Source organism: Leuresthes tenuis, unplaced genomic scaffold (assembly GCF_036924035.1).
Source record: "Leuresthes tenuis unplaced genomic scaffold, fLeuTen1.0.hap1 SCAF_10, whole genome shotgun sequence".
NCBI lineage: Eukaryota > Metazoa > Chordata > Actinopteri > Atheriniformes > Atherinopsidae > Leuresthes > Leuresthes tenuis.
Window position 1 is genome coordinate 15,701,550 of NW_027325364.1, and position 20,161 is coordinate 15,721,710.

General features: G+C 40.4%; 2 protein-coding genes across 3 annotated transcripts in view; both read right to left on the minus strand.

Moving 5' to 3' along the window:
- Nucleotides 1–154: 154 nt before the first annotated feature.
- gsdmeb (gasdermin Eb) lies at nt 155–4,396 on the minus strand. The gene is made up of 10 exons (XM_072394414.1): nt 4,290–4,396; nt 3,722–3,945; nt 3,440–3,632; nt 2,963–3,137; nt 2,273–2,393; nt 2,089–2,187; nt 1,482–1,609; nt 1,211–1,394; nt 965–1,038; nt 155–843 (listed from the first exon to the last, which is right to left on the minus strand). Exons 2-10 carry the CDS (start codon nt 3,924–3,926, stop codon nt 631–633), a joined length of 1,392 nt encoding a protein of 463 aa, XP_072250515.1. The 5' UTR covers nt 3,927–3,945; nt 4,290–4,396; the 3' UTR covers nt 155–630.
- Nucleotides 4,397–6,358: 1,962 nt separating this feature from the next.
- The window catches only part of osbpl3b (oxysterol binding protein-like 3b), a 38,619-nt gene continuing 24,816 nt past the window's right edge, over nt 6,359–20,161 (minus strand). Inside the window, exons 11-23 of one of the 2 annotated variants that reach the window (XM_072394415.1) lie at nt 18,429–18,559; nt 17,761–17,862; nt 16,770–16,907; nt 15,697–15,790; nt 15,327–15,571; nt 12,066–12,203; nt 11,827–11,890; nt 11,641–11,719; nt 11,024–11,168; nt 9,591–9,735; nt 9,390–9,516; nt 8,594–8,716; nt 6,359–7,238 (exon numbers count right to left, since the gene is read on the minus strand). In XM_072394415.1, the coding sequence (XP_072250516.1) occupies nt 7,142–7,238; nt 8,594–8,716; nt 9,390–9,516; nt 9,591–9,735; nt 11,024–11,168; nt 11,641–11,719; nt 11,827–11,890; nt 12,066–12,203; nt 15,327–15,571; nt 15,697–15,790; nt 16,770–16,907; nt 17,761–17,862; nt 18,429–18,559 (1,628 nt within the window). In that variant the 3' untranslated portion in view covers nt 6,359–7,141. The remainder of the gene's footprint in view (nt 7,239–8,593; nt 8,717–9,389; nt 9,517–9,590; nt 9,736–11,023; nt 11,169–11,640; nt 11,720–11,826; nt 11,891–12,065; nt 12,204–15,326; nt 15,572–15,696; nt 15,791–16,769; nt 16,908–17,760; nt 17,863–18,428; nt 18,560–20,161) is intronic. The other variant, XM_072394416.1, reaches the window with a different exon arrangement.

Genomic DNA, 20,161 nt, shown 5'->3' on the forward strand with positions numbered 1-20,161 from the left:
CGACTCTTAACATGTCTGCAATTAAATGCCACAAAACATCACCATCTCAAGTGGTTCCCGATGAGGTTTACAGGTTTTAACATTTCGACTCTCGACGGATGGAATGCTTTCAGTTTTGTGTCAAATAAATAAATAAATAAATATTTAACAGCGGGGCATGAAAGTAAAACTCGGAAGCTTTTAACCATGCTAAATGAAACACGTTTTTACATCAGAACTCAACCGAGTGTCTCAGAAACGAGGCCGATTCATCCCTCGAACATGAAACGTAGTTTAATTCCACTCAGTTCTCCACATCAGAAAACAGAATCAAAAACATCCATTTCAAAAGCGGCGGGCAATGTAGCGCTCATCTCTCACTTTTAATGATTGTCACCACAGTCATGTAATCAAGTTTTATCTTTAAAATCGGTTTAAAAGAACTGCCTTTCGTAGGTTTAAGTCCTAATTGCTGGAAATATTTTGACAAAATTTCGTACATTTTTACAACAACTATAAACCCACAATATAAAATCAAAAAGTTCGGAACATGCTTTTTGATGTTTAGCACCACCGGCAGTTGAGATAAAAATACCAAAGAGGCATCCAAAACGGGATAAGTTTCTGGTGGATTTAAAAGGCGTCTTCAGTTCAACCACAGTGAGCCAGCGACGCAAGACTTCTGACCGCGACACACAGGACCAGAAGACGATTTCTCGCCTCATGCTTAGTTTCTGTCTGTACCAGGTCCCCGTGTTTCTTCAGGGACACATTACACGAAGCAAACAGGTCCTTAGTTCTTTCATCAATGTCCTCTCTCAGGGCTGTGCTGCTCACCTTCCCATTTCCTGATATACAATGCACCTAGAAGAGATGTGAGAAGAGTACAATAGCAGCTGAATGAATGGGGGAAAATGGTATGTAATGATAGCCAGACGATATATTTTTGTTCAGTATTAATTTTGCCGACGCGGTCTTCACTAACCAGTCGCTCCAGGGTCTGTAACGCTGTGGGGCTGCTGCATTTTCTCAAGACGGCAAGAGACTCCAGTGTCATCTCTGAAAGACGGAGACCCATTTACAGCATGAAAAACAACTTCAGGAAATGAGATTTTTTTTTTTTTTTGCCTGCAGAGGGAACTATTAAACTCCATGCATTTTTTCCTTCCGACCTCAAAACTGTCTTCCACAGACTGAAGACAAAGGCTGAGCAGAGCACAGTTTTCCTCACCGTCCAAGGCGCTGGCGATGAGATGAAAGGCTGTGAGGGTGGATTTGGATTGGTCTGCCTGAGCTGGCTCCGTCTGACCAGACTGTTCCAAAAGTGCAAGAACTGCTTGGATGTTCTGTCGCTGAGAATCCGTCAGTCCAGCGACATCCAGGCCAGGTTTCTTATCCACATACATCTGGTCCAGCTGACAAAGAGAAAGATGTCGATGTTTACAGTCCCAAAGTCATTTCATTCACACTCTTTAAGGCCAAGACCTCCGGGTCGCACATACCACGTTCTGAAGTGCGCTGACGGCTGCTGGGTGCTCCATAAGGTCTGTGATTTGCTGGAGCAGGGAGGACTTGGTGGATGCAGGGAGAGATGAAAGCAGCTGGAAATGATCCTTCAGGCGACCCAGCTCTGAGGTTAGAAAAATACAACACAAATACAGACCTGTCGTCATTCACTTCATGCACATCCAGCAAATTCAATTACCAGACATCAAATACATGGAATATGACCGAGGAGGGAGAAGTGTGTCCTTACAGATAAATGCATGAAGCATGGGGGTATTTATCAAAAGTCTTCCCACATCGGATTAATACAGAAGCTACTGACTGTGTCTATAGACAATAATTGCCACGGCCCAAATCCTCGGTAAAACACAAAGGAGCAGACATATAACAACATAAATTTACACTGTGTGGATAATCAAATGGTTTCATGCTTCAAAAGGAATCCTATAACGTCAGGCAAAGTACGTGTTTACGAACAGTAGTTGTCCCATTCCAATGTGATGAAGCGTAGCTGGGCCTCAAATCTCCTCAGGGCCTTTGTGACGTGAAACAACCACCTTCAGTTGGATGTTTTCACATCTGAAGGGAAAACTAGCAATTTACCTTGTTGCAGGAAGTCATTTTCAGAGGTATGCACGAGGTCTTTCTTGGCGGGGCCGTCTACTTCAAAGCCGCCATGGGTGTCCAACATCAGACACAGCTCTGTGGACAGTAGGGTCAGTTTTCCAAAACCCAGTTTGTGCAAAGTGCAGATCAGTTTATCTGCAAAGTCAGGAGGATTTCTTACCAAAGTGCCCATCCTGCTTGATCTCCAGCTCGATGAGGCCATACGCTATTGTTGCGTGGGTAGGAATCTCCATGGTAATGTTACTGTCTTTACTCAGGCTCCCATTTTCCTTCAGTGAAAACTGAAGAAACAGTAAGAGCAGAGCAACCAGCTGAGTCAAATCATGCCAACTCCCAACAGAACGTGTGAATGAGATTAAAGGAAAAAGCCACGTAAAATTACTCTGCAGGAGTCGTGGCAAAGATGTCAAAGCATTTGTGGACCCACCTCACTTCAAAGAACACGGCAATGCCTTGTAGCCTTATTTGATACCTTCCGCGAGGCTACGATGCATTCATTTAAGAAATATTTTTCATCTCGCGCTTTAGCATTTCTTTGAATGGAAAAAGTTCACAGCAGCAACTGTTTGGCACCCACAGGAACCAAAATAATAAAAGAGGAAGCAAAAACTGATTTTTCCAACAGCGGGTGAGTCATTTTTTTGCACTAATGCCACTTCTTCTTAACACGTAAGCATAAAATATATAATTCTGCTTTTCCCACCAAACGAGACGAGATGTTTTGGGAATAGTAAGAAAACTGGTGAGGAAACACAACAAGAAGTAAAAGTGAAAAGACAGATCCAAATTGCCACAAAGGGAAATAATCCCCTGGGCACATATGAATAATTTAGAATGAAACTTTGTGAACCTTTTGGCACTTGGGCCCGCAGGAGCTCAGACCCCCTCCACACTGTCCACTCAGCTGCATCTCCTCGATGACCGAACATGGCTGAGTGGTTAAAATGCGCTCCTTCACGATCCCAAACACCCGTTTGTGCTTCTCCTTTGTCTGCTGGATCAGACAGTGGGACATGTCCAGAACCCTGAGACAGTAAATTCACAGAAACATCAACAGGAATAATTGAATCTGTCGTCTCCTCATCTGATCAGTGTTTTTAAACGATAATTCACGCAAAACGGAGAGTTCAATCCAACACCAACGCTATAACAGCATTTTTCATGGTGCTAATGTTCAACTGGGCCTCGTGTTTTGTGTGAAACTTTATGGTTGGACAAAGATCACTTCAGCGGGAAAGAATGTCAGATGGTCTTTACAGTGCAGTATCATGTTTGGGAACTTTTTCCTAAGCTATCAGACTCAAAGGATTTAAGCGGGGATGCACACCTGTCTTTGGAGTCTCGCAGCAGCTTCTGCACATCCACTTCTTCTTTCTTCAAACTGCCAAAGGACGACTGGAGTTTGGAAGAGTCTTTACCCTCCAGGTTGACGCTGGTGTTGACAAAACTAGCATCCGCAGTTCCCTGCATGTTGTCACCAAAGGTCCCACTGTATTTGATGAAGTCCGTCTCCACCACAACTGTGGGAAATGACAAGATTTGCCCTTATAATACAGCGGATATTTCATTGGGAATTAGGGCAATCACCAGAAAAGATCTTGATATATACCTGGCTGGATAGGTGTGTCTCCCGTGAGAATGTCATTGAGGTTAAAATCAGTGGGAAGATACTTGGGCTTCTGCCAGAACCAGAAACGTTTGCGCTTCACCACCACTGTCAGCACAGCAATAACGTCATTCAGGCTGGACATTGGGATCAGTAAACCCCCTTTATCCACCTCCTCCACAAAGTTCTTGGTGGCTATGGCGAACATCTCCCAGTTGGGTCAAAGCCTGCGAAGACGAAAGTGAAGCCAGGTTTGCAAGAGACAGAACAGGAGACTTGTTTGTGCGGAAGAGCGCACCGCCCATGTGGGCTCCAGGGCAAGAAATAACACTGTAATAATTGCCTGCGTAACATCCCTTTACGTGCTTTTCCAAAATGAACAATTCCCTCGCTTTTGCCACAGCACTTCAGCGTAATTTCAGACCAATGTCCTTCTAACAGTTCACGCATAAAACTTGGCTAAATGCTGGTGGCATCAACAAACGCCCAAATCTTTGTTATTGTCGATATATGCGGGTCGTCTGCTTTGAACCGTAAAAATAGTACGACTTAAAGAACTGACTCGTGTTACCGCTTTCCTGAAGTCCGTGCTTTAATGGTTCCAGATGTGAGAGAGGACAGACGCTGCTTCGCCAAACGTCGGTGTTGTACAGTTACTTCTGTCTCTGTTTTGGACAAAAGACTCAAACTGCCCCCGCCTCCTCTTGCAGGAGGCGAGACTCGGTCAAAAGATATGTATTAGTCTTCCGGTCGTCAGCTGCTATCACTACTTCTTCTTCTGCCTGTTCAGCATATATGCCCCTCAAACCTGACGACTGTCAGTGAGAAGTTTTTGAGCTTTTAGATGTACCAACGGTCACTTTTTTTCTGGACACAACACACTTTTGTGGACTCTTTGGCTGCTTTTGTCGATGATCGAAACTTGTGGCTGAACGTTTTAAAGGCTTCACACACATTGTATTTATGAATTATTACTTTATACGGCATATTTCAGGTTAAAATATTAAGGGAAATAAAACTGTGACGGTTGCGGGTTTTTGTAGATTTACTTTGTGTATTATTTCTCTATATTTGTCGCCCCCTTGTGGCTATGCAGGGTAAGTCAGGGACGGTTGTCAGATTTCGATGAACAGCAACATCACAGGCGCATATCGCTGTACAGTTTGGAGATGATTGTACTGCTTTACTGGAGTATTTTCGTTTTATGCTACTTTATACTGCAACTCCACTTCATTTACTCCTCAAAAATGAATTTACCCGCTATTGTTTTATGTTACTTTTAAAAACAAATATTCTAGAGGATGGTTAACGTAACAAACTTCCAAGTTACAAAATAATATTTAAGACAAAACAAGTGTTTCCAAAACTGCTTCTTGAAAATCTTGGATTAATTTAGATAAATATTCAAATGATCCAGCGACTGAATGCATCTTCTCTTCTTTCTTCTCCTTTTATTCAGTTATCTAGTGGTCCTGTATATGAAACTGTACACAAACTAGTTCAAACCGACTCCACATCCAGCAGAAACAGAAACATGCTAATGCCACAGTCATGGCCCAGTATTAATAATCCGATGATGTTTTTGTAATTGTACATTAGACAGAGGCCCTGAACTTGTATATTAACTACATTTAGATGCTTGAACTTATGTACATTTATTTGATTTGGAGCTTTTATGACATTTACTTGTTAAGAGTATTAAGTATTTTTGTGTTTCTTTATTGGTATTGCATACTGGAAAATGAATAGATTCTCTTTTAATTTAATTTGACTGTGTTTTTTTCATATTCAGCATTTTGATTCCCTTATGCTGTTGCCTTCAAAATGATCAGCATAATAACTTGTTTCTGCATTTTGGAATATAATGAACATAGGAGAACCGACTTGTAATATTTTACTCTCTTCATCAGTGCAATACGAAGTGCTGTGGTTTAACAGGGTTGTATGGTTATATTTTTGACTGTTTCTGATAACCTTTGCCTGTTTTTAAAGGCTCCATAATTGATAAGTTATCCTTGAACTCTGGCCCAGAGTAGGCTCCAGGGTATCGGACAAGAAGTCACAAAACACACAAAAACATCACCAGACACACAAAGCTGTCGACAGAAATCCTTGTCAAAGTACTTCATGAATTTCCAAAGTGACTTGAAGTGGCAACCTGTTCATCTGTTGTTTGTGACACAGCCAGTGGTCGATGATAAATTGTGAGCTGTTTACTGTGAGGTATCGTGTTAAGGTTTTCTCAAAGATCACATGAGATTATCCTGAAAGGAGGAGCCTAAAAACTGCTGCCCTGAGTGAGAATGATATAACTTGACAGATGATCTTTCACCCTCGTCCCACACCCATACAAAACAAACCTGTTGATATGCAGTGTTAGAGAGACTCTCCTTAAAGAGGCGTAGCTTCATATATGGCATACAGTTGTGTAATAAACAGATGAACCGAACGCACTTGATTCAACGACTGTTTTTAACCCAAATTCTTTTCATGGCTTCCTAAGAGGTAACATAACTAAAAGTGAATTCCTGTTGGTATTGTATCTTTCGCTAACATCATAGAATTTCCTGCCAGACCGTCATCACCTGAGATATGTGGAGATATGTGGTGATGTTCACGTTGAAATGAGTCAAAATCTACTTGACAAAAAAGAAAGAATGAGAGTTTATTTGATCTCATGGACCATCGTTTTGGACACGTTCAGTCCCAAAGTCGAGTGTCCAGAAGGTGCAATGGGTAAAGTGGAAGAAATGACGAAGAAAAACAAACGTGGAAATAATAGCTGCTACTGCAGCTCATATAGTTACACAATCATTTACACAGTCTTAGCAAAAAAGCAGTAATTGCAGTTGCGAGACAAAAAGATAAGGTGGGCACAGTGGGGCTATAAAGACCATTTGAACAGTTCTTGCTGATCCTTACAAAGCAGACGTTTAGGCAATGCAACAAAAATAAATTAAACAATGTGAGCACAACTAGTAAGGCATAAGGCGATGTAGAATAATATATAGAATGTGTACTCTTAGTTAATGTCATGTCAAGGCTAGTTTATCTCCGAGGTAGAGAATGTCCATGATAAGACAACCAGTTGTAAGTGACCAGTTGTTCCGTTCATTTCAAGCTAGTGTGGGTTAACTACTTTCCTTTATACCAATTAGTTCTTATTTTCTGAATTCAACACAGTAGGTGTGGAAATGTGAGCACAAATTGCTAAAACTGACCAACATTCTGATGACATGCTTGCATAAACATGTGCACACAACATAAGCACTTTTTCTTAAGGCAACAACTTCAATGAACAGCAATACAGAAGATGGGTGCTGAAAGTGGACAGTCTGACTGTGGTATAGACATCACCAGAACCAGCCTGGATCACAGTAGAGGCTGTGCACGTTGAAATGTGTGTGGCTTGCTGCTCAGGAGTCACCACAGTGCAGGAAAATCCCTGTGGACAAAACCAGGCTCCTTCCTCAGCTCCCAGTACGTGTTGTTGCTCACCCAGGTGTCATTCTTCGACCTCCTGTGGAGACAATGTAACAAATACAGTGATACATATATATATATATATATATACATATATATATACATAAATAAGTAGCACTGGAAAAGTTTTTTTTCACTATGAATTGCTTTATTTTCCTCCATGCTGACTGTCTCCTAGACCCTGTGGCAGGAAATCAATACCACAAAATGATACAGCCATCCCTGTGTTTGGCTTTGGGGGGGGAACTGTGGTCAGATAGTTAAATGTCTGTTTCGTCCATTACGCTTCTCTTGTTATGATATGTGCCTTTTGGCAAATTCCCAAAGGCTGTTGTGTGCTTTTTATCAAGGAGTGGCTTCTGTGCGGTCACTATCTTAAAAGCCTCATTGATGGAGCACAGCCCTGATTGTGACCACTGTCTAAAAACTAAACATAAAACAGACCATTTCACTTTATTAGTAACATTTTTTTTCCTGGTTTTGTGTCTTGCCATCAACCTTTATAATATATTCTTATTTAATTTGGGCTTTAATTTTGGATAAGCTTTTGGATAAATTTTGGATAATAAAAAAAGGGAATGAATATTTAAATATTCTGATATTCTGTCACAGTGTTGGCTCATATGGTGTTTTATCCATGTCTGCTTCAGCTGTGCACTGTGCCGTCATCAGTTACAGAAAAAGAAGGGGTTCCTCCCTCCGTAGCCTTCATGCTATGCTTGTGTGAGCTGATGTGCGTTTTGGCTTCTCACTTGCAACCCTGTGGTTTCTTTTTTACCTTTGTGGGCTCTTATGCTTTACAGAGTTGACGCTTTCGTAACTGTTTTCATTCAGCAGACTTCTTTTTCTTTGTTACTGAGACCAAAAAAAAAAAAACTAACCCAAGTTTCCTTTTCTCTTTTTCATTGGCGTCTCATTTTCACACCAAGTGAAACAGTGCTTCTTCTTTACTCTTGTCTCATTTAGTTATGGTGCCAACTATGTTTTCCTATGCAAATAAGTCATTTGGGGAGTGTCGGCATGCATGCATGACTAAAAATTAGAGTGGAAATCATGTTCGAGTGAATGAAAAAGATTTCACGATGATTGAGTTTTATAAAAGAGAAACATATGTATGCAAGGCTTTTGAAATGTAGCGAAAAGAATGAATATGCCCTTATATGCCATTAGGCATACCCAAAGTTTTAGTGAAGAAACTACACACAGTTTCATGCATCTTTTGGAGGGGCTGTGCCCTGACACAAGCCTGTCTTCCAGGTCTGTGTGTAGACCGGAGATGGAAAAAATAACTACATTTATTTTAAGGTGATCCAGAATCTTCCCAAAGAACAGAGAGAGAGAAAGTACAAGACAGCTCTTTGTCTGCACTATAAATCAAAACATTTAGGCTACCTGAAGAATTTAGGCTGATGTGATGCATTGTTCTCCTCTAGAGCTCTGCGCCTGTCTCTCTGCAGCTGTTCAATCCTCTGCTTCTCTTCTTCTGCAGTCTCCAAGTTCCCTTCTTCTAGCAATCTGCCAGCGAGACACAGACGCATTCATTATGCAAACATGGTTAAACATTAATGTTCAATATTAATATTTAATCTTCATGCGTGTTTTTTTTTGTTGTAAGTTATTACTGTGTGATAATCCAAGTATGAAAAAGGAGGACACAGATAACTCGCACTACATTCAAAGCAATGTTGGTTGGTTTTTTTTACTTTCATGGAAAAGTTAACCTTTTGTTCTGTTCTGCCTTGGGGCAGAAATAGTAAGTTTACAGACTTAGAAACCTTTCAAATCTGAGCTAAAATTAGTTTGATGAATCTGACAGTGTCTGTGCTTGCTTACTATTTTTAACATTGCTATTTGTGCTATTTGTGCTTTCATAAAGGAAATGATGTGTTTTAAAACACTGTCAAGAGTATGTAACTGAGAGTCATGGCGTCAGATGATAAAAGGTGTGTTGCTCAAGAGCTCACTGTCAAGGCACATGGAACGTCTTCGACAGTCTTCTCAGCAAAAATGAGTTTTATCCAACATTTTACACCTGTTAAATATCTGTCCTTCGCAGATGAGGAGAAATATACAAATGAACCAAAAAAAACCCCAACAACAAAACATTATAGCAGGAAGCTGACAATACCCATTCAGCTTAAGTTCATAAAAAAAAAAAACCTGATGAGATTTGAAATTTTCCTCTCACCTTTGGTCCACTCGTAGACGGGTGTCTGTGGGTGGTAGCAGCAGTTTCAGAGATGAGTCCAGCTCATTCAGCTCAATTGCAAACTTGGTAAAACCGTAGTACTGTTCATAGCCTGCTGGCATTGCATCTACACAGATAAATAACATCAAGTCAGACACACCATTGAAGGGCTGATTGTGCACGCTTACGAAAAACACTTACTTGCTCTCCAGATGCATGTCGCTGATGGAGGGTCTCCACAGAAAACTGCTTCGTGCCACTTTCCAAAAAGTCTGTGGATGACCTTGCCTTTATTATCTGTAATAGTTCCCTCCACTTCATTTACACTTGAATTCCAGTATTTGGCCTGTGAAAGACATAGAACTTGTGCGTCATTGTTGGGAAGAATAGATGACACTGCACAGACCTTGATAATGTTCTCTTGCAGTCAGCAGATGTTGCTGTTGCGTAAACAACCCCGTTCCCCAGTGTGTGTGCTGAAGAGTTGACGAGAGATGAGGATGCATAATGATTTCTGACATGTCTTGACTTGCTATCCTACACAGCTTCAGGAGGTCTTTTAAGTGGCACACAGCAAAGCAATTAACCTCTTCCTCTCAGCACAGGCTTCCATACATCAAAGATTGAAAGCATGTAGGGGTTCTTGCTGGCATGCAGGTGAAGAGCACCATCTGTGTGGACACTGTGCAGACTAATGAAGGGAGTTGTATACTTTATATAACCCCCTGTCGGCTTTGCAGAGGAATATCCTCCAACACCAGCATATGCTGAAAGAGAGAAAGAGTATGTGCTTGAAGGATCCAGAATTGGTCAAATATTGGTTCCATTTGCATCTGATAAACTTAATTGAAAAACACACAGATGTGTCATCTGTCCAGATGCGGAAATACTTTTACAAGAATGTGTTCCAGGATCACGTGTAACTCAAAGCCAGAGTGTTTGGTGGCAGTGAATTTAAGACGGAGAGTTGGAGAAATTATATCTACTTGACCAGAAATATGTATGCAAAATGTACATATTGTGACTCAGTCACTTTCTGTGAAAATCTTCTCTCAGACTGTTACTATCAATAAGGAATTTGGGTACAAGAGAAATGTAGGCTTTTTGACTGATAATGCGTCACAAATCCGCCTGGTGTTGTTAAAACATAGCATGAGCAAAAGGTAAAATCAAATCCAAATGAAACTACACTCTGGTGATGAAAAGCTCAGCTTATACCTTGTACATTCCTGGTGTTATTGTTATAATTATGTGCGTCTATGCTTCACATTTTATGTCAGTGTCAGAGGAAGACCTCACAACGTGTTCAATTTTCATTTCCCAAACACAACAACACACTGGTGACTAAATAGCTTCAAATGGATATAATTGTGGCCTGGGTGACATTTGTCTCCACAGCTAAAACAAATAAAGATGTCTTGCATTATATAACTCAGCCTTTGATGTCACATTCACAAGAAGATAATAAACTGTACGCAATTATAGATCTCCCAGGTGGCAGAATGGTTGCTGTAAGCATGATCCCACCATTACTGAAAAGGCCGTGTTCCTCGGAGAGGGAATTTTAGTGTTATGATCAGAATTAATATAACTTTCTCACATAATATGTTTTTTAATTGTATTGATTGCCTCACCTTGACAAATGTAATCTTGCACTGACAAATATCACTGCTGGAGTTCTTGATGGAGATCTCCCCATAGTGCTCGATCCAGCGCTGCCCGCTGAGAATGTTGTGGATGCATGATGTTACCTTGTTCCATTCATAGTGGTCCCCAAATCTGGGCTCAGGAATCAAAACAATATTTGCATTTGTCATTCACTCTGAGACACTGCAGTTAGACATAGATATTGGTTTGTGCATATATTATAGACAGAAGCTTTCATCTGCACCTGTATGTGTTTGTGTGACAAAAGTAGCTGTATTAGATCAAAAAGTGCATATTGATACTGTCAGAAAATGTCTATCCTCCATATCTAACTGAACCTCCATCTACCTGTAACTCTTTAAAAATAACTATACATTTAGCATCATCATTTCTGTGCTATTTTAACCACGTTCCTAAATCAATAAACATAATACTTTATCTAACTGAAACCTGTACAGGTGGAAATAGAACAGGAGATTAGTGGAAAAATACTGGGTCAGAACTGCATTGAGACATACTGCATGAGTTTCTCTACAAGGATGTGTGGAGGGAGAAGGGCAGAGGTCTATTCAGTGCTTGTGATAATGAGGCTGAAGAGACTCACCCTGGCAGAGTCACATGGGTGGTACCCACAGGAACAATCTCCATCGACTTTCCCCAGAATTTGTTCTTACATCTCACATCTACAAAAGCAATAGTACAAATTAGCATTGATTCTGGACAGCAAGCTAGCAATGTAACATCTACAGACACTGAGAACTGTAATATAAAAATACCATGAAATGAGTACCTTGCCAGAAGACAAAGTTTTTAGATTCTGCATGGCAAGCTGAGATAGGTGGGTGATGGCTGACCTGATGTTGCAGAGGGGAACATACAGCTGGGTTAGAATATTTTACACAAGTTTGATACAAATAATCTCACCATGTCACTTATTCAGCGAGTACACTTGAGTTCAATCTTATTAGTCAGTTTGAATAATGTGATTGTTGAACTACTAATAAAACAAACTGGAGGAAGCACGCATACCTGCTCTGCCACAAACCGAAAGCCTTTGTCTGGTCGATCACATTCATACGTCTCTCCCAGGACAGGATTGAAAGGCTTTCCTCCTGTTCTGTAGTAGCTGGATGCATAGCCAGATACAACAAATGTAGCTATGTACATCTACATAAAGAGAGAAAGAGAAACCACGGCTGTTTACACTCAGTGTTTAACATTTATAACAGGATGAGTGATGACCAGAACACTGAACGATATGAGCCATATCCTTAACTTTGTAAGTGCCTCAAATTATTGGTTCATCGTTATTGCCAAATTCCCGTTCATGAACTGATTGATGATACTCCACTAGTATCGCACTGCTGTCTTCTCTGCACCTCATACTGGGAGGCCACAGACAGAAGCTTTCGCTCCCTCATCAATTTGACTTATGATGCTCTGTAGGCATTGTTTGTCTGTGTTTTGTTTGATCTTTTTATTGGTATTTATTGATTTTATTCATGGATTTTCTTGATGAAATTTTTATCCACCCACGCAAACTCCTTAGCGTACTCACGATCCCTTTGTACTATTCATCTGTCGCTTTACAGCTGGCTGCTCCACACAGATTACTCCTTGAGGAATTAATAAAGGAGTTCATATTTGTACTGAAATATGGCCTTCACATTTTCTTCTTCATCTACTTCTCATCTGTATTTGCTAAATGTGATCCGACAGGCTGCATTTGCAAAGCTCCCACACAAAAGAGAGTACATTTCAGCAAACAAAATCAGTTTCAATCAATGCAAATGTAAAACTGAAATGGAGAAAAAGGGCAGAATCATGCATCTTGTTTCTGAAAATAAATTAGATGGATCAGAGTTTCTCCCACATAAAGCCTAGTTAACATGTTCTGGACTAGCTCGAGCAGTGAACTGTACTTCTGCCAATATACTGTGGGAGTCCCTGGACTAAGAAGAACAGCAGCAACTGTGCTTGATAATCACTAAAACCAGTTTTAGCCCTCTCTGACAATTGAATTATCCCTGAAATGCATCCTATGTTCTTCTGTGTAGGGCTGGCCTTTGCTTTTGAGATTTATCGCATTAACATGGGCGTTGCAGTTCACACATCCTGTGAAAGAGACATTCATTTTCTTTGTGATAGCTGGATGAGAAGTTATGCTAAAACTAGAAGCTACAGCTAACAGAAAAAAAACCCAGACACCTATCTACGATAGAGCTACACTGGCTCTTTCCATGGTTTATAAAATGCATTTGAGTAGGGATTAAACAATAAAATATGTCAATTGCTTTAGAAGCGCTGGTAAATTTTAAAAAAAGAACTATATTAGTAGATTTTCCGTGTTTCCTGGCTTCAGCTAAGCATGCTACAGCCTCATATGCGAGCTCAACTCTGGTATTCACCAGCTATGATCCTTCAACTTCAAGCTTTTTAATTTATTAGAGATTTTGATCGGTCTATGGGAAAATTTAACTTTTTTTCTATTCACACTGATCATGAAACAGTTTGCAGGCATATAAAACACAATTTATATGAATTGATAAACTCAGGAAGATTATTAAGATTTTGACAAATTCAAAGTTTTTTTTTGCTTGTTTGTTATTATTTTTGATCTTGTCATATCACATAGATGCTTAATATGTTTAACTTTAATCTGATGTACATTTATAAGACTGTAGCCTTGGCCAAATATGTTTTATTGTTGACCTAAATGTAACTTCCTGGTAAAATAAAGGTAAAATAAATAAATATTTAGTGGTAAAGTATAAAAGAGGGATGAACCATAATTTTGAACTTTGAGTAAAAGATACGTGGGTCTGAAACAACAGCTTTTTTTCCCTCCTCCATTATGTAACACCTAAAATATTCCTTTTTTTATTTTACAATGCGGACGCCTCACATGGGCACACAGCATCTACGTACACTATATTGCCAAAGGTATTCTCTCATATGTCTTTACATACATATGAATTTAAGTGACTTCCCATTCTTAATCCATTTAATATGACGTCGGCCCACCCTTTGCAGCTATAACAGCTTCAATTATTCTGGGAAAGCTTTCCACAAAGTTTAGGAGTGAGTTTATGGAAAATTTTGACCATTCTTCCAGAAGCTCATTTGTGAGGTCAGACACTGATGTTGGACAGAAGGCCCGGCTCGCAGTCTCTGCTCTAATTCATCCCAAAGGCATTCTATTGGTTTGAGGTCAGGACTCTGTGCAGGCCAGTCACGTTCTTCCACACCAAACTCGCTCATCCATGTCTTTATGGACCTTGATTTGTGCACTGGTGCGCAGTCATGTTGGAACAGGAAGGGGCCAACCCCAAACTGTTCCCACAAAGTTGGGAGCATGAAATTGTCCAAAATCTCTTGGTATGCTGAAGCATCCAGAATTCCTCTCCCTGGAACTAAGGAGCCAAGCCCAGCTCCTGAAAAACAACCTCCACCAAAATTTACACTTGGCACAATGCAGTCAGACAAGTACCATTCTCCTGGCAACTGCCAAACCCAGATACATCCATCAGATTGTCAGATGGAGAAGCGTGATTCGTCACTCCAGAGAAGGTGTCTCCACTACTCTCCAGTGGCAATGTGATTTACACCACTGCATCCGACACTTTTCATTGCACTTGGTGATGTATGGCTTGGATGCAGCTGCTCGGCCATGAAAACCCATTCAATGAAGCTCTCTACACACTGTTCTTGAGCTAATCTGAAGGCCACATGAAGTTTGGAGGTTTGTAGCGATTGACTCTGCAGAAAGTTGGCGACCTCTGCACACTATGCGCCTCAGTATCCGCTGCCCCTGCTCTGTCATTTTACGTGGCCTTGCACTTCGTGGCTGAGTTGCTGTCGTTCCCAATCGCTTCTACTTTGTTAGAATACCACTGACAGTTGACTGTGGAAAATGTAGAAGCGAGGAAATTTCCCAACTGTACTTGTTGCACAGGTAGCATCCTATCATGGCACCCCGCTGGAATCCACTGAGCTCCTGAGAGCGACCCATTTTTTCACAAATGTTTGCAGAAGAAGTCTGCATGCCTAGGTGCTTGAATTTATACACCTGAGGCCATGGAAGTGATTGGAACACCTGAATTTAATTATTTAGATGAGGGCGTGAATACTTTTGGTAATATAGTTTATGTCTTTTATAGCATTTCTACATAAAACTATTGTTGATTTGTCACTGCTTTGGCCCGATGAAACCTCCTAAGTGCTCAAAATGAAAAGATTATCTCAATCAAATAGACACCCAAACAACAAACAGGGAATTTGCGATCTCACCATACGTTCGAAAGGGTCATGTGTGTTAGCAGCTCTGTCTAACAGCTCACTGTACTCCAGCTCTTCACACAGTCTCTGAAGGGTGTTGAGTGGCTCATTAAGATGCACAGGCATTGCCACCTTGGAGAGGTCTTTGCCAATGTTATTCCTGAGGATATTCCACAGGCTGATGGTGCTGTTGGTGGGGCTGGGCGAGGGCAGACAAGATCTACGCTGACACAGGACAGTGCCCTCTTCGACAGAACCTGAGAGGCAATATAAGACGTATGGGGGGCTCAGGTAAGACTCAGTACAAGATTACAGAAAAAAAAAGGAAAGTTAAAGCTGAAATTATAAATTTCTACCATGGCCAGTTATGTATTCAGTTTACCTGAGTTTGGTCTTTCACTTTCCGTCTCATTGCTGAAATTGTCCATGGAAATGTTGTCACTAATGTCACTGATGTATGAATCGTCCTCGGATGCCTTAAAAAAATAAAGGAAAAAAGAAAATTCAAATTGCAGCCAGTAACACTGACAGAAAATGACTGTGCAGGTCTCTTTTAGCATGCTGTCACGTCAGCTCTAATTTTAATGAGCAGGAGATTAAGGGTTTCTTAGTCGCTGGTGACAAAGTTGCACCTTGACTTTTTGTATTTTTAGATTAAAGTAATTAACTTTCTATTTCCACATTGCTTCCGCTCAAGCTGGTATGTCATCAGACATGCAGCATGAACGCTGAAGGAAGACAAGCACAAAGGAAAAGACTTCAGACTTGTTTTATGACACAGAACAATACCTGATTTAGAAAATGCCATAATGTTGAGTTAAATTATTTGACTATGCCTGTGAATTTGAAACTGAACAAATTTTTCTTTCAAACTCTCACAGCTGTTTTCTGTGCACAAAGCACAAGAAAAATGACTCCAGAGATCAACAGTACATGTTATTTCATCGTTGAGCTTTCACGGACATTGTTGAAACTGCAAGCCACTGGGTGACTGTAAGTGAAAGAGACACCAGTACAACAACTCATGGTGACAATTTATCACCAACTATCAAGAACTAGGAGACTGGCGGACACAAATGCAGGCAGACAGACGGTATTCAGTTCTCAGGGTTATTTATTCGGCCCAAGGGTCAAAACCCAAGAAGTCAATCAGAACAGGCAGAGGTACAAAATCGGAAGGCTAGACTCGAAATACTGGGAACGATCAGACACGGGGAATTCTCTTTAACAAAATGCTGGAAAGCTCCTCTAGGAGACCAGATAATTTAGCACTGACACACAGGGGAGCACTGGTTATATACACAGGAGGGAAGGGATAACAAGACACAGGTAAAACACAAGAGCGAGGACGGGTAATCAACGGTGAACAGGGAGCGAACACAGAGACAAGACTATCAAAATAAAACAGGAAACTGACACAAAACACAAAACACAGACCCTGACACCAACACGTACCTCATTTTCAGAGGAACTGGCAGACAACAGAACTTCCTGTGCATCAAAGAACTCGGACAGAGACTCTGCAATTGAAGCTCTGCTCTCATTGGAAACTTGGTGTACAAGGACATGGGAGTCATCCACAGAGTCCTTTTTCTAAGAGAAACAATGTCAACATGTATATTAGCAACAAGAAAAGAGCAACACAATAATTGCCAAGATTGGCAATCAAAGAGTCTATTGTGACAGTATATCACAATATGACATCGGTACATATCAGTCCAATCTTACACTACAATTCTGTTCTGCAATATGAAAGGCAGAGGTTTACAGGTATTCATAAACAACTGTGTAGTAATGGGATGCAAAAAAAAAGGGAGCAGTTTAATACTCAAAATGCTTACACCTGCCCTCATTTAAACTGATGTTGTCAGCAAAAACACCAAAACAAAGAAAGATGCACAAAAACTTGAAAACAATCAAAAAACATGCAACCAGTTTAAAAAATGAAGACTTTTCACTACACGTAAGTGAGCACGGACTCCTGAGCTCTGCTAGTCCTGGATCTGATTAATTAAATCGGAGATAATCCCAGATGAGGTGCATTAGTTTTGCTTTGTGTGCTTAACAAATTTTCCAGAGACACAATTAAGTGGATCAGCTCATACTGTCTTGTTAGCAAATCTGATTAAAAGAGCAGAGAGCTTCCTTTTAAGGATGATAATGTGTCAGGTGGTCATTGGTCTTCTTCTGTGCCATGCTGTAGTGAGACATGCGTGTACATAGAGTAAAAATGTATTTTTTTTTACTTTTTTTCTTACTTATTGCAAGTTGAGTGAGTGGGAGAGCTGAGTAACATGTGTTAAATTTGGATGAGAGGGGAAGGGCAATTGATTAATTCTGAAGCAAATTCTAGACAGTGTGGGCTGAAAAATAAAGACAGAGATAGTACTGTAATAATCATCATGCCGGGGTGGGGAAAACCAAGTCACTGATTTCCTGCACCCACCTGCACAGGGGCAGAGAGATTTATTAGTGTGGGCTCTGCGATGTGGGACTCAGCATGAATCTTGTTCAGACGCTCTCTCAGCTCAGAGTTCTGGGCTAAAGCCTGGAAAAATAACCGATGTAAACACTGTTTATGGCACACATCCAAACCAGAATTACCTTGAATATTGAATATTTCAAAAACCTTGTTCTGATTTGGAGCATGCCGTCCACTTTTAAGCTGGAGAAATGTTACCTGCAGAGTAACAAATAAGGGAACTCTACAGGGTATTTAAGGAAATTTGTGGGGGTAAAGAGAACCAATGTTCTAATGTAGCAAAAGAAATTCCCTTCTTTTATCACTTTAGAAGTTGTTTGCCCTTTACCATACGCTGACACATTTCCTTGCTGACTGCATGACAATGAACATGTAGAAAAAGCCTCTGGGTGGGAGGCTGCAACCACAGGAAACATGACTGCTGAACGTGGTCTTATTCAGATGGGCTGACATCAGACCAGGAGCTTGTAATCTCACTAAAAGGCTCATCAATGTGTCATGCCTGACAAGAAGTGGGGGAGGGCACAGCATCTGAGAGGAGTGAGAAAGTCGAAAAAAGGGTGGAATACCCAAACCCTCCTCTACTGACTGAAGGCTTTGCCGTGTGTGCGAGTGTGTTCTTCTTCACATACCGCTGACAGTGTGTTCTTCAAATTGACAACTTGCGGCGAGGTCGGGGGACCCAACTCGTGATCCAGACATTGTTTTAATCTCTCCCTCTCAGATGTAAGCGAACTCAGTGCTGACTTCATGGTTGTGTGCACTGCAGCAAGAAAAAAAAAAAAAACAGAAAAAGAGGAGAGCAACAACTTCATTGTTATGCATTCAATGTAACAAAGTCGATTAATTATATATGTCCAGTTCAAACCGAGATAGTCGATATATTAGTAAAATCCATGTCTACAACCACTAATCAAGTTATATTTTTTGTTTGATACTCTTAATTTTACCACACACTTCAAAATCAATGCCTTGGAAGCGACATGATTGAAGAGCACAGGCGTAATTAATTAATCACTCTGTTAGGCTGAAGCCATTCCACATTCATAGCTTCATAATTTAGAATGTGAATAAATTTGGCAGATAAATTGTCTGCAGAGATGAAAGCTGTTCTCTGGACTAGGTTTAATACTATAAATGTGGAACAAATTTTCCATGTAAAGTGTCATCTGAATATATAAACATTAAAGCCTGAAATTATTCATAGTCATGCATATTTTTTGATTTATTACAGCATCTCTGAAAAGCACGATTATGGGATTGGTGCCATTTTTCAGCTTTTTTATTCTGCAAAAAACAATCATTTGCATTTTATCAAAACTCGAAGTGATGCATCATTTTCATTTAAAACATGACATACGAAATTGGCCTCAGCAGGAAGTGCCGTATCTGAGCACTGTTATAGGAAATTTTCTCTTGGCTGGATTTTTTTGCCTTTTTAACAATATCAATGCACTTTTAGAAATAGTAATGTCCTTTTTTTTTTATTAGTATTTCTTTCGGGTTACAAAACTGTCTTATCTAAAATTAATCACACCGGTTCCCAACACTAAATTGTAAAAGCCTGTATCTGTCAACATGGGAAACACACAGTTCTTGTACAGTAATTACCAACAAACCTCCAGCATGTCTCCACTGGGATTTTAGACCTCTTTTCTGCAATAAATTCAATGAAACACAGCCATTCAAGCACCAGAATCTCAAGGCAAACACTCCAGCAGACACAATCTTCATGGACACAGACCAAAGAGGAGGCACTTCTTCAACACAAACAACACAAAATCTTACCCAGCCTCTGATAAAGCATCGCTGACCACAAGCTGACAAAGAAGACAGCTTGTGGCCAGCAATGCTTCGGTCAGATGACATTTGAATTATTTGGACAGAGGAGTGTGGCTTTTACTTGGTGAAAGACAGAAGAGGGACTGAGTCCAAAGAATAGCTTCCCCACATTCAAGTGTGGGGATGAGAATGTAACTTTTGGGTTATTTTCTTGAACCAAGTGAGCTGGCAACTTTGTTAAAGAGAATCACTATAAAGCAGAACCATGTATATAATTCTGAGGAGGAAAACTTCACACAGCCTTAAAGAAGACTTGAGGATGACTGGATTTCACTAATGCGGGGATCCAAAACATACAACTAAATGGGTCAAAAAAGTATTTTTGAGTATTTCAGCGAGAGTCCAGACCAGCACACAAATGAGAATCGGTGAAGGGAACGCCCTAAAAGACCAGATAGATTGCAAGGAAGCCTTCCCACCTAAAAGACCTGAAGACTATCACAGAAGAGAAATGGTCCAGAAACTCAGAGGAGACATGCTAAAAGCAAATAAAAGACTTCTCCACTGATTATTGATAAAAGGA

Coding starts and splice junctions, on each gene's coding strand:
- gsdmeb (XM_072394414.1), bottom strand. CDS start 3,926: ATGTTCGCCATAGCCACCAAGAACTTTGTGGAGGAGGTGGATAAAGGG. Junction 2,188..2,272: donor CAAGCAGGATGGGCACTTTG/GTAAGAAATCCT, acceptor TACTGTCCACAG/AGCTGTGTCTGATGTTGGAC. Junction 844..964: donor TACAGACCCTGGAGCGACTG/GTTAGTGAAGAC, acceptor CATCTCTTCTAG/GTGCATTGTATATCAGGAAA.